Genomic DNA, 14784 nt, shown 5'->3' on the forward strand with positions numbered 1-14784 from the left:
ACAGTATATAAACAGAGCCGGCGTGTGTGTGATTCAACACTCTGATCTGCAGAATCCTAATGCGTTTAGGAGATAAACACGGTGCAAATGTGATTCATGTTGACATTTTGATACTGTAGGATGTAGAAATTAGATTAGACGTGCTAGTTTATTTATCGATGAATGGGATAAAGATGTTAATAATGCTTTATTGCTCATATAGATTACTGCATTATGACAATGGGAAACTTTACCTTGCTACAATGCTGGGTTATATAGCGGTAAATTGGGTTAAATATGGACCAACTCAAACATTGGTTTAAAGTTCGTTCTACTAATTTAATAATAAAAAAAAAATTTAAACTAGCAGTTAAAAATTTTATTTGAATGTATTTTAATTATTATTAAAGTGGCTGAAAAATAGATAATAAGGATGTTATTTGCACTAAATAAATAAAATAAAAATAAATAATAACAAATAAATAATAAAATAAATTACATAAAAATAAAACAAAAAATAAGATAAAAATAAAAAAACAAAACAAAAAATGAAATAAATAAAAAATATACAAAATAATTGTAGCACCATGTATGTGTCACCGACTCGGTCCCAGTCATTCCCCTCGCTGGCCAGCAGAGGCCGCCATCCCCGGACTTCTAAGCATTACATCATCCACCTAGACTGATCGTGCACACACCTGAACTGAATCCAGTTAACGACCCACGCTCCTATATAAGCCACACTCCAACTCCAGTTCTCTGCGAAGTCTTGTTTTAGCCCCGGCCAGCATTTCTGAGCGTTCTATCCTGCCTGATCTCCCGTTTACCACTTCAGCCCGTTCCTCGACTCTGCTCTGTCTTCTGCCTGCCCTTGACCTAAAGCCTGATTACACGGACTCTGATTCTCGCTGCCTGCCCCTGACTAAAGCCTGTATTACGGACTCTGAACCACGCTGCCTGCCCTTGACTCAAGCCTGTCTCCCCGTTACAGAAGACTTCGCCAAACATGGATCCCGCAGTCATGCAGGCCCTGTCCCACGAAGTCGCAACTCAAGCTCAGGTACTAACAACACATCAGCAACAGTTATCACATCTAACCCAGCTGACTGATGAATTAGTTAAGGCATTGCAAGATCTTCGAGTTGCTTCCACAGTGCAACTCACCACCAATTACACTCCGAGCCAACATCCTGTTACACCGCTCCAGACCTTCTCCGGCGTTCGTTTGGCATTTCCCGACAAGTTCTCAGGTAACCCAGCCAAATGCAAAGGCTTTTTACTACAGTGTAAACTCTTTATCGCTCAACAGCCCCATCTGTTTACTGATGAAAAGAGTAAAATTGCCTTTGTGTGCTCCCTGCTCACGGGAAAAGCTTTAGATTGGGCTACTGCGCTCTGGCCAGACAATACCCCAATTTTCCCCTCATTTAATGACTTTCTCAAACGTTTTTGTACGGTTTTCGACCATCCTGAAGGAGGTCGTAATGCTGGCGAGGAGCTTTTGTGTGTCCAGCAGAGAAATCAACCTGCAGCCGAATTCGCTCTACATTTCCGCACGCTAGCTGCGCAGACTGGCTGGGCTGACGGTCCTCTAAAGACACTCTACAGAAAAGCTCTGAACCCAGAACTGCAGACTGAGATGGCATGCCGTGATGAGGGAAAATCACTGGATCAGTTCATTGAACTTTCAATCAGGTTGGATAATTTACTTCGAGTTAGAAGACCCCTACAGTCTGTTTTTCCCTGTCCTGTAACCCCTGAAGACCCCTCAGCTCCAAGTTCCCCTGAACCCATGCAACTGGGAAGAACCCGATTAACCCCTGAGGAACGTGAAAGAAGATTGTATGATCATTTATGCCTGTATTGTGGTCTTTTGGGTCATACCAAGTTCCGGTGTCCCAATAAACCTCCACCTAAGACAGTGTCGGTGAGTGCAACCAATTTACCCTCCACCTCCAATAACCATCTGAGTTTACCCGTCTGTCTGAATTATGGTGATGTAAGGATTCAGACTCGAGCTTTGGTTGATTCGGGAGCTGCTGGCAATTTTATTGACCACACGTTTGCGAGAAACCACTCCATCCCTCTTACCACCTGTGACTCTTCCCTAGCCATCACAGCTATAGACGGACGCCCCCTGGGGGAAGGAAACATTAAACTCCGTACCCAACCACTCTCTGTTCAAACTGCCTCTCACCATGAAGAAAAACTCTCCTTCCTAGTAATTGACTCTCCTCAGCATACCATTGTCTTCGGATTGCCCTGGCTGCAGGCCCATGACCCCCAGATCTCCTGGAAGACTGGTGGGATTATCAAATGGAGTAAGAACTGCATTAACCAATGTCTTCAATCTGTCACCTCTGTCCAACTCAAGACCAGAATCGCCTGTCCTGTAAACCCTGAGTCCAGTCAGATCCCCGAAACTTACCAAGATCTCAATGAAACCTTTAACAGACAGAAAGCCACTAAACTCCCTCCCCATCGTGAGTATAATCATGCTATGGAGTCACTACCAGGCATACCGCCTCCTCGTGGAAGGATCTTTCCACTCTCTCAGCCTGAGACCGAAGCCAGGAATACTTGCGTCACGGAGAAGTTGGAGAAGGGCTCTGTTCAAACATCCGCATCACCTGCTCCAGCTAGCCTAACCGTCCCCTCCACAGCCATGTCGTTTGTCGTCGAGAGTGATACCTCTGACACGGGCATCGGCGCTAAACGTTTCCAGAGACCCCCGGCAACTAACAAACTCCACCCCTATACCTTTCATTCTCTCAAACGTAACCCTGCCAAGAGAAACGATGATGTCGAGCAAATTCATAAGAAACCCCTGGAAGCACCTCGTCGTCCTGGTCCCATGTACTTCCCCGGACAGTGGGTGTGGCTATCAACCCGAGACCTCCACTTGAAACTTCCTTGCAAGAAATTCAGCCCCAGGTACGTGGGTCCTTTTCAAATTGAGAAACAGATTACTCCTGTATCCTTCCGACTGACACTACCTAACCACTACCGTATCTCTCCCATTTTCCATGTCTCCCTGCTCAAGCCTGCTGTTGGTCCAGCTGAGGTGGATAGGGAGGTGGCAGCCGGTGAACAGGGTCTCCCACCTATCATGATCGACGGAGAAGAGGCTTACCGGATCCATGAGATCCTGAGATCTAGACGCCGGGGCAGACAACTACAGTACCTCGTCGACTGGGAGGGGTACGGCCCGGAGGAAAGATCTTGGATCAAACGTAAGGATATTCTCGATCCAACTCTGGTGAATGAGTTTCACTTGCAACATCCGGAAATGCCGGCCCCTCGCCCCCGTGGAAAACCCCGGCGTCGCAATTCTTCTCACTTCAGGAGCCGTTCGTTGGAGGGGGGCTCTGTCACCGACTCGGTCCCAGTCATTCCCCTCGCTGGCCAGCAGAGGCCGCCATCCCCGGACTTCTAAGCATTACATCATCCACCTAGACTGATCGTGCACACACTTGAACTGAATCCAGTTAACGACCCACGCTCCTATATAAGCCACACTCCAACTCCAGTTCTCTGCGAAGTCTTGTTTTAGCCCCGGCCAGCATTTCTGAGCGTTCTATCCTGCCTGATCTCCCGTTTACCACTTCAGCCCGTTCCTCGACTCTGCTCTGTCTTCTGCCTGCCCTTGACCTAAAGCCTGATTACACGGACTCTGATTCTCGCTGCCTGCCCCTGACTAAAGCCTGTATTACGGACTCTAAACCACGCTGCCTGCCCTTGACTCAAGCCTGTCTCCCCGTTACAGTATGACACAATAAAATAAATAAATATTCAAATAAATAAATAAAAATAAAACAAAACTAAAATAAAATAAATAATAAAATATAACTAAATAATTGTAGCACCAAATACTACACAATAAAAAAAAATAAAATAAAATAAAACAAAACAAAAAAATAAATAAATAAAATAAAAAATGTAAACATAATTAAATAATTGTAGCACCAAATATGATACAATATAATAAATAAATATTAAAATAAATAAATAAAAATAAAACAAAACATAAAATTTAATAAATATTAACTAAATAAATATTATATCTGCAACTCTCACATGGTCGCCCACTGAAGCTAAGCAGGGATGCAACCGGTCATTACCTGGATGGGAGACCACATGGGAAAGCTATGTTATTGCCGGAAGTGGTGTTAGTGAGGAGAGCAGAGTGCGGTCAGCCTGCGGTCTGTGTGGGTCCTAATCAAGTGTGCCGCAAGCCTACGTTTGAGTGAAGGTTTCGGCCGTTAGATCGCCCCCTGGGGGCTGGCTGCAGTACAAGTCATAAAGCCCGCCTCCTCCGTGTTAATGAAGGAGACTTGAGCCCAAATAAAAAAAAATATTACACTTGCAATAAAATGTCCCGAAAGATAGTTCTGGTGGATTAAGGCACTGGTTATTGTGCTGAAATAGGTGCAGATCCTCATTTTTGTAAACAGTTTGTTTTTAGCAGTAATTTAATGCTGGGCGTGTCATCGTGATTGACAGCTGTGATTGACAGTTTCTCAAAGCGCGGCGTCTGAGCTTCGGCAGGAGACTGAAGTGTTATTATTCGATTTCTGTGTTATTTTACCATGACAAAATGAGTTCAGCAGTAAACTATAGTTTCTGACATACATGATTCTGGTGGAACACTGTTTATTCGCTAAGTTCAGGGCTTTTTTCGGGCTTTATTAGTTTGCTGATACACGCCTAGCCACCCAGATAGCAAAACACAGTTCCGGCTAGATTCTCGCCTGCCGGAGACTTATCTCTTAGAGCTCAGACTGACTAATGTTACCTCTGCTGGACCTACTCCGGATGCCTGGACTCACTACCCAATTCCAGCCCGAGTCAATCGAGCCAGATGCGGCGGCCGAGCGAGCAGGCGCTGCCGCATGCGAGCCGGAATCAGCCCGCGACGCCGCGAGTAAGTTATGCGATGCGGCCTGGAGCTGGCGCGATTGAATATATAAAACCCTCATATTTGTTAACGTTATTACATCCATTTGTGTTGATATGACAGCAAACGCATGCTGAGAAGTTCGGGGGGCGTAGTTGATTTTACATAAAGCGTTTGATTGGAAGCTCGACTCTGCTCATTTTCGCGGCTCCTCCTCTGGCTCCATCAGACAATCCTTCTGCGCATGTCTGGCTCCAATTTCAGCAGTCTTTTGCGACAGTTTGTGCCCGTCAAGCAGGCGTTTTGCCCTCAAGGCGTTCAATGGGAAAAAGGGCTGTCACGTCGTCCATATTTTTTACAGTCATTGGTCCTAATGCCCCAGTATAGTGCCGGGACTCTACACTGCTCAGTGAGTGCCGTCTTTCAGATTAGACTCTCCGTGGTCGTTAAAAATCCATGGATGTCCTTTGAAAAAGAGTAGGGGTTTAACCCCGGCATCCTCGCCAAATCTGCCCACTGGCCTCTGTCCATCATGGCCTCCTATCCTCCCCCATATCATAACTGGCTTTATCACTCTGTCTCCTCTCCAACAATCAGCTGGTGTGCGGTCTGGTGCAAAATGGCTGCCGTCGCGTCATCCAGGCGGATGCTGCACACTGGTGGTGGATGAGGAGATTCCCCCCATTATGTAAAGCGCTTTGAGTACCCAGAAAAGCGCTATATAAATGTAAGGAATTATTATTATTAAATAATAAAATAAAAAACTAAACGAAATGAAATAATTGTAGCACCAACTATGACACAATAAAATAAATAACTAATAAATAAATAATAAAATAAATAAATAAAAATAAAATGAAAAAATAATACAAATTAATAAACATAATAAAACAAAACTAATATAAATAATTGTAATTAAAAAGTAATTCAAGTGGTGTAGTGGTTAGTGCGTCGACACATGCACTCCGGTGCTCGCGGCCACCCATGTTCGATTCCCGCCTCGTGGTCCTGTGCCGATCCTTCCCCTCTCTCTGCACTTTCCTGTCAATACTCTCTACTGTCCTATCAAAAATTAAAGGTGAAAACTCAGAAAAAATAATTATTAAAAATATAAAAATAAATAAAAATTAAAAATTAAAATTGAATATGTGTGGATTATAGATATTTAGCCATATAGATTACTGTACTATAACAATGAGAAACTTTACCTTGCTACAATGCTGGGTTATTTACCCCCAATTTGGGTAAAACATGGACCAACTCAAACACTGGGTTTAATTTGGTTCAGCAGCTATTTTTTTTTATTTGAATGTATTTTAATTATTATTAAAGTGGCTAAAAATAGATAGTAAGGATGTTATTCTCTATAAATAAAAATAAAAAAAACTAAGAAAAATAAATAAATAAAGGCGGTGTGGTGGCACGGTGGGTAGCGCTGGGTCAGTTGGCATTTCTGTGTGGAGTCTGCATGTTCTCCCTGTGTTGGTGTGAGTTTCCTACAGGTGCTCTGGTTTCCCCCACAGTCCAAACACATGCGCTATAGGGGAATTGAATAAACTAAATTGGCTAAATTGAATAAACTAAATGTGAGAGTGTATGGATGTTTCCCAGTACTGGGTTGCAGCTGGAAGGGCATCCGCTATGTAAAACATTCATTCTGATGGTTCATTCTGCTGTGGCGACCACTGAAGAATAAAAGAACTAAGCCAAAGAAAAATGAATGAATGAATGAATGAATGAATGAATGAATTATTATTAAAGTAGCTGAAAAAATATATAATAAAGATGTTATTCACGCTAATAAAATTAAATAATTAATATAAAATAAAAAATAGAATGAAATAAATAAAATAAATAATAAAAAATTGAATAAAAAAATTACAAAAAATCTAACAAAAACAATAAAATATTTTAAATAATAAAATAAAACAAAATAAAAAATTTGTAGCACTAAATACTACAGAATACAATAGAATAAATAACCAAATGAAATAAAAAAAAATAACAAAACAAAAATAAATCAATTAAAATAAAATAAATAATCAAATAAAATAAAACAAGCTAAAATAACTGCAGCTAAAAATGAATTTAAATATCTATAAATAAGCAATTGAATTATAATGAAAGTGGCTGAAAAATATGAAGGACTTTATGGTGTGGGTTTCTTCTGGGTGCTCCGATTTCCCCCACAAAACTAATGTGCTATAAGGAACAATGGATGAACTAAATTGGCTGTAGTGTATGAATGTGTGTGTGTGTGTGTGTGTGTGTGTGTGTGTGAGTGTGTATGAGTGTTTCCCAGTACTGGGTTGCAGCTGGAAGGGCATCTGCTGTGTAAAATATGCTGGATAATTTGGCAGTTCATTCCACTGTGGCGACCCCAGAATATTTATTTTATTTTATTAAATAAAATTTAAAATCATGTAAAACAAAATATAGCTGTTTCTTTTTATTGTAACACTTCAAGTCCAGAATTCTCAATAATAAACAGGGTTTATTACTGGCCTATTATTAAAAAATTGGTTTATTAGTACTCATGACATTTGATCTTTTACTAACCCAATACCTAAACCCAACTACTACCTAAAAGTCAAAGTTAATGGCTTATTAATAGCAAAAATTGTGCCTTAAAGGAGACCTAATGTGCAAAAAATCACTTTTATAAGGGCTTTAAACACAGTTGTGTGGCTTTAGTGTGTGAATATAACCAGCTTCTAACAGTACAAAATTATTAATTCTATTTGTTTTTAATCACACTTAGCAAAAACAGTCTGCAGAAACACTTTGATTGACATTTTCCCTTTGTACGTGTCATCAGACGAGGGAAAGCCCCGCCCATTAGTGACCATCTCTCCCTTATTAGCATAGGACGTTAGTCTTTTTATTAAGGCCATGTCCACACTATTGCGCTTTCATTTGAAAACACATATTTTTGTCTCCGTTTTGCCCTTCCGTCCACACTCAGTTGTGTTTTTAGGAAACAAAAACGCATCTTTTTGAAAACACTCTCCAAAGGGGGTAAATTTGAAAACGCTGTTTTCGTGTCGTAGTGTAGACTGTGAAAACGGAGTCTTTCGAAAACGATGACGCGTTTTTTGTCATGTGACACAGTCATGTTACTAATTCGTTTACTTGAATTTCCTTGTGATTATGAGTTTAGTGATGTTGTCCTTACTGTGAGGGTAAGCAGCGTCATCAGCAGGATACTGTTCTTTAAAGCGGTCCAGTATATCGGCGTATTTGTTTTGGCATGTCTCCCAGTCTACATTTTCACTCTCTTTTGCAACTTTGTATTCATGTGTTACTCGACGCAGCAACTCCACTTCACTGTCATTCCATTTAAAAAGCTGTGTGCTTTTCCTTGACATTTTGCCACAACGTTTCAAAGAGCCGGAAAGAAAATAAACGTCAGGCGGAAATGATGCATGCCGAAGTGTCTTACGTTTCACGCATGCGCGGTACAGAGTAAAAGCATTTGTAGTCGTTTCAGTGTGGATGACAAAGTTTTGGAAAACGAATAGAAACGACAGTGTGGACGTGAAGCGTTTTTAGAGAAAAACTCCATTTTCAAATTTATCCGGATTAGTGTAGACATGGTCTAAATCTGCCACTATGCTGACACATAGGCATCAGTAGCGCCGCCCTCTTTTCAAAAGAGCCCAATCTCATTTAAATTTAAAGCCACAGTCACTAAAAGCAACACAGTTTAGATCAAAGCCTAAAAGGGTCAGTTTCAGAGAGTTATAATACATTATTTGTGTGGTATTATAAGTGTAAACTTCACATATACAGACATCAGAGACTTATCTTGTAAAAAGGGGCATAACAGGTCTCCTTTAGACTGTTTTAATAAATTACTGATATAATCAATAAACATTCATAAACTCACCGGAATAATAGCTCCGCACACACCGATGGGCTCATGCTTGGTAAAACACACAAAGTTTTCATCTGAAAGAAACACATATTCACACACGCACGCACACACACACACACACACACACACACACACACACACACACACACACACACACACACACACACACACACACACACACACACACACACACACACACACACACACACACACACACACACACACACACACACACACACACACAAAATAAACAGTAAGTCAAGGGGAAATAAATGTTACACGGCACTTAAAATCACCCTTTTGGGTTCTGGCAATTATATCCACTGTAAAAAAAACATCGGTTAAAGGGTCATGAAACACCAGAACACAATTTCTGAGCTGTTGACAGTCATACATGTGTCCCACGCTGCTAAAAACACTAGTAGGACACATATATTTTACTAAAAAAAGTGAAAATTGGTTGGTTTTTTGTTATTTCAAGCAAATTTATTCTTCCGGTTTGAAACTAATTTTTGAAGCTGCGTCACGGCGATTAGATACTTGTGTGTATTCCAGCATGGAGCCTGGCTGTCTGTAATGGCCAGTGCATCGTGATGTCTCTGAGTGTGCAGCATTAATTCATGAGAAAGAATTGGTTCAAACCAATCAGCGCCCTCTATTGTGTATGCGTGCAACTTCATTAATATATGCATGGTAGCTTCGAAGACTGTGGCTGCGTCCGAAACCGCATACTTCCATACTACATAGTACGCTAAAATCAGTATGCGAGCCGAGTAGTATGTCCGAATTCATAGAATTCGAAAATCAGTATGCGAGAAGTACCCGGATGACTTACTACTTCCGACGAGATTCTGAAGTGCGCATCCCATGCACGCTGTGCCATCCCAAAATGCCCCGTGAGAGAATTCATGAATGGAAGTGAGGCGACGCAACTGACGCAGGTAGGTCACGTGACCATGACAAAACGGCGGATGTAGTACGTCCGAATTCCATTAATACTTTTCACATTCATACTGTATAGAACGTACTTTTCTAACGGCCGAGTAGTTTGTTTAAATTCAAATGCAGTACCTACTGTGTAGTAGGCGGTTTCGGACGCAGCCTGTTTGTACCTGTTACAGTGTTCAGATGGCAGAGACACGCCACGTTGTGTTGCCAAAACAAGTGCGAGAAGAAGAGATAAGGGTCGTCAGTGTTGCATTTTGAAATGTGCTGTAATGAAGGTTTTGTTTCCATTTCCCGATATGAGAGCGCAGCTGGACTCACGTGTGGATTACAGTGCATGCAACACACGGCAGAAATACGTGTCTACATGTCTCTCTTGTTTCCCCGAGAGCTTTTCTCATCTGGAAATGGTGAAATTCGGACTTGCTGCTCGTCTTCTTTTAAAAAAGACGCAGCTCCAGTTGGTGTTGATTGTTCAGTCTCTACAGATTTGGTAAGTGAGCGATCAGTGGTCTTTGCTTGTGTTTATTCAGAAGGCAAAGTTAGTTTGTATTGTCAGCAGTACTCTTTCAGTTTTTAAAGATTTTCTTAGTCAAAATGATTTCTAAGTTATTAAGTTTACAGGACGTTAATATCGCTACAATATTATGGACTGAAAGATCCGCTGTAAATGCTGCTCTCCAAGTGTGAACATGTAAAAACCGCAATCAAACTATTACCGTTGTGTAGGATTTTCACTGCATTTTGAGACGGGATAGTCTATACACACACGGCTTTCTGACACTACCTACAGAGAAATGCAGAGGGTTTTTTTTTTCTCCCATTCGCCATGCAGTATCAAACATTCCATTAAAACTACACTCACTCAGTATCTCGTTTGTCACGAGGGGCATGAATGAAATGTTCCTGAATGAAAGTAAAAATGCTAAACTGCAGTTAAAGTCCACCATTTAATAATTTGGCAAATAATTTGTTTACTGAAGTAAATGTAAACACAGTCTCTGTCTTTCTCCTCTGTGTGTGTATGTTTGTTTTGCCGTTAGGACGTTAGTTTTGTTATTAAGGCCATGTCCAGACTAGTGTGTTTTCATTTGAAAACGCATATTTTTGTCTCCGTTTTGCCCTTCCGTCCACACTCAGTTGTGTTTTTAGGAAACAAAAACGCATCTTTTTGAAAACACTCTCCAAAGTGGATAAATTTGAAAACGCTGTTTTCGTGTCGTAGTGTAGACTGTGAAAACGGAGTCTTTCGAAAACGATGACGCGTTTTTTGTCATGTGACACAGTCATGTTACTAATTCGTTTACTTGAATTTCGTTGTGATTATGAGTTTAGTGATGTTGTCCTTACTGTGAGGGTAAGCAGCGTCATCAGCAGGATACTGTTCTTTAAAGCGGTCCAGTATATCGGCGTATTTGTTTTGGCATGTCTCCCAGTCTACATTTTCACTCTCTTTTGCAACTTTGTATTCATGTGTTACTCGACGCAGCAACTCCACTTCACTGTCATTCCATTTAAAAAGCTGTGTGCTTTTCCTTGACATTTTGCCACAACGTTTCAAAGAGCCGGAAAGAAAATAAACGTCAGGCGGAAATGATGCATGCCGAAGTGTCTTACGTTTCACGCATGCGCGGTACAGAGTAAAAGCATTTGTAGTCGTTTCAGTGTGGATGACAAAGTTTTGGAAAACGAATAGAAACGACAGTGTGGACGTGAAGCGTTTTCAGAGGAAAACTCCGTCTTCGTTTTCATTTCTGCCACTATGCTGACACATAGGCATCAGTAGCGCCGCCCTCTTTTCAAAAGAGCCCAATCTCATTTAAATTTAAAGCCACAGTCACTAAAAGCAACAAAGTTTAGATCAAAGCATAAAAGGGTCAGTTTCAGAGAGTTATAATACATTATTTGTGTGGTATTATAAGTGTAAACTTATAGTCTCTGTCTTTCTCCTCTGTGTGTGTATGTTTGTTTTGCCTCAGTGAAAATCAGCGCGTACCTAAACCAAAACTCCCATTTTTATGCACCTTCCCTCTTTCCCTCCCCCAACGCTCCCACCTAAACAGAGCTGGACACGCCCACTTTCCTGACTTTTTCCAAACTAGAGGTGTGAAAACACCCTGCTGAAACAGGGGTTTCGTGACCCTTTAATGAGCAGTTTCTGTATGTTGTATTGCACAAATTGTGTTTATTTATGGTTTTATATACAATAGGTAATGGGTGTGCTCCACCCACTGTACTTTTGTTTTCACATTGTATATATTATATAGGTTAGGTAGTGCGTAATAGACACGAAGATTTCTTTTCAATAACTGTTGTATTTGTCCTTTGTATAGTTAGGGTAGATGTTGGGCCGATAGATTGTTTTGTTTTATTTATTTGTACTGTTTGGACGCCGCCCGTGTCTCATCTCTCCAACTCTCCCATCTATCTGTTCAAACATCATGTGTCCCATTTGTTGTCTAAAAATTTCAACACATCCTTGTAAATATTTAGTGTTTTTCCTATATACATATTGTTTTGCATTTATTATTATCACTATCTATTTTGTCCCTCACTTGTCGATATTGTGTGTTTTCTAATGTGTTTCACCGAAAATTTATGTTACTCCCCTTCCCCTTGACTTACCATCTTTAAAATCGTAACACGCATTATGGGATGTTGATCTCTGTCTGTTCACTTTTGATGTAGAAAATTTAACTCTTTAGTCGTTTGAAATAATAATATACATATAATAAATAATATAAAGAGAAAAAAGTCTGTGAAATAACCAACCCAGTCTCATTCTGATTATATATCCCTATATACAATTCTCAGAACTGCACACACAAAATGCATAACGCCTCATATCTCCTTCAAAACGCAACACTGCATTCAGAATGCCATGAACACACGTCAGAATGAAGCATTGGCATCAAATACAACTTCTCTTATAATAGTAAATGTCTGGATATAGCATGTCAACACTGCTGTTCTAAATCTAAAAGTGCTTTCAGACCTGTGAATCGATTCAGTTGTTCTGAAACAGGGATTAAAATTGTTACATTGTTGCTCTTTGCTCTTGGTGCGGTTCACTTTCACACGGCACAGTTTCTAATCGGACCAAAAGAGCTAAAACCCTTGAGTCACTTGTGAGTAAACTCCCCTCACATTGGTCAGTGTCAGTTTATTTTGCAGAGTCCCGCTCAGCTGTAAGGGGTTGGTGGTGGTTTGGTGGTGTTTGAGGTGTTTGATGTATTTGAGTACTGGGTGGGAGAAGCGAGATTACCGGGAGATTATCACTCGTTTGCGGGCATCCGGGAGACTCCCGAAACTTACCGCCCTACTCATAATTCTCTCTTCATATAGCCGTATGCCTATTACACATCCATAAAACACTTTAATTTAACCACGCTCGGATCGTATCGCTTTCTCACTGCAATCAATCCGCTCCAGAGTTTGTTTTAATTGAGCTGAGACCACCTCATTCAAGCGATCTCGGAGCGATTGATTTAGCGCGGATCCTAGCGCGATTGCTGGATTCCCATATGCCAAACGAACCGCGCTAACTGGGCAAACGAGACAGGCTCCGAAACAAAAGTGTAGGTGTGAAAGCACCCTAAGGGCTCTATTTTGACGGTCCATGCGCAGGGCGCAAAACGCAGGGCGCAAACGCTTTCAGGGCGTGTCAGAACACATTTTTGTTAATTTACGGACGGGAAAATGCGCTTTGCGCCAAGGCGCATGGTCTAAAAGGGTTGAGTTTATTTTCTTAATGAGTTATAGGTGTGTTTTGAGAATAAACCAATCAGAGTCTCATCTCCCATTCCCTTTAAGACCCAGCTGCGTCGCGCCAAGAGCGCATTCGCTATTTACAGGACGCAAAGTAAGTCTAAGTGGAAAAACTGATCATTTCACAAGCAAACAGTTAACAGTTAACAGTTTTTTTTAACAGAAAACAGTTTAACAGAGCATCTACTGCGTGAGAATGAGAGATAATGGATCACTTTCACTTTCGCTCTTGGATAGGGAAACCTTTATGCACAGACATCAATTAGTCTATAAATAATTAATTGCGTTTGTTAAGCGCAAATATTCGTTTAAAAACTATTTCTAAATTCAGTTCTAATTTCCAGCAAACGAATAAATGAACAATAATGACCAAGTGTGGTCAAAATACTGAGTTATTTCCAAATACACCTGCAATGCCCCATATGGTCTAAAACCTGACAGGTGGGCAAATCTAAGCTTGTTTTATAAAACAAATATAAATATGGATATAATAAATAATACTGCTAATAATAATAACATTATACAAAAGCAAATTTTTATGAATGAACTGAAAAAGCCTCCCGAGATGAAGAAGACATAAAAGCAGTGATTTTTCATATTTATGTAGGCTAGAAAATAATGTTTTGTAATATTTTAATCCTTTATATTTATATCCTATATCTATTCTTATTATATCCTATATGTATCCTTAATATTGAAATGTTTTCATATGTAAAGATATTTGCCTATTGCTCTCTTGTGTGTATTAAGCAGTGTGTAAGCGAGGCGCAACTCTGCGCTGGAGTTTAGACCGAGTTTGTTTTGGTCTAATGAAAAATCTATTATAGTTTCTCAAAATAGCAACGCACCAGCGGTCTGCCTCAGAACACCTTCCTTTTTAGACCAGAACGCCTATGAGCGCACAAATGAGCGCTAATGCATTTGCTATTTAAACAGCGTAGCGCAACGCCTCAAAACGACTCTTGCGCCAAGCTGAAACTACCAAAAGACTACTGCGCCGCGTCTTGCGCCACACTGCGCCGGGTGTATGATAGGGCCCTAAGGCTGTTTGTTTTTTAGGTTTATATCTACAGTTCAGCACAATGTTCTTCAGTACAGTAATCTGTTGAGAGGAGTAACAGGTAGACTGTAAACACCAATGACATAAAAAAACTGAACCTTTATTAGGTCAAACATTGGTGGTGTTTATAGCATAAGAAAAATACTGTATGTAAAAAAATAAATAAATAAAAAATAGAACATATGTAAAGTATGATCTTTAGAATACAGTAAAAAAAACACAATTGTGTAAGAATGGAGTCTCGAGGGGGAGAAGCGT

At 40.5% G+C, this 14784-nt stretch overlaps 1 protein-coding gene across 2 annotated transcripts in view; it reads right to left on the reverse strand.

The window, feature by feature from the left end:
• Positions 1–14784, reverse strand: part of aldh1a3 (aldehyde dehydrogenase 1 family, member A3) — a 145511-nt gene that overhangs the window by 92992 nt on the left and 37735 nt on the right. For both annotated transcript variants that reach the window (XR_012382525.1, NM_001044745.1), the window contains 1 exon segment: positions 8766–8827. Coding sequence is in view for 1 of the 2 variants with exons in the window: in NM_001044745.1 (NP_001038210.1) it covers positions 8766–8827 (62 nt within the window). In the remaining variant the exon portion in view is untranslated.

The sequence above is a fragment of the Danio rerio genome, chromosome 7, assembly GCF_049306965.1.
Source record: "Danio rerio strain Tuebingen ecotype United States chromosome 7, GRCz12tu, whole genome shotgun sequence".
Lineage (NCBI taxonomy): Eukaryota > Metazoa > Chordata > Actinopteri > Cypriniformes > Danionidae > Danio > Danio rerio.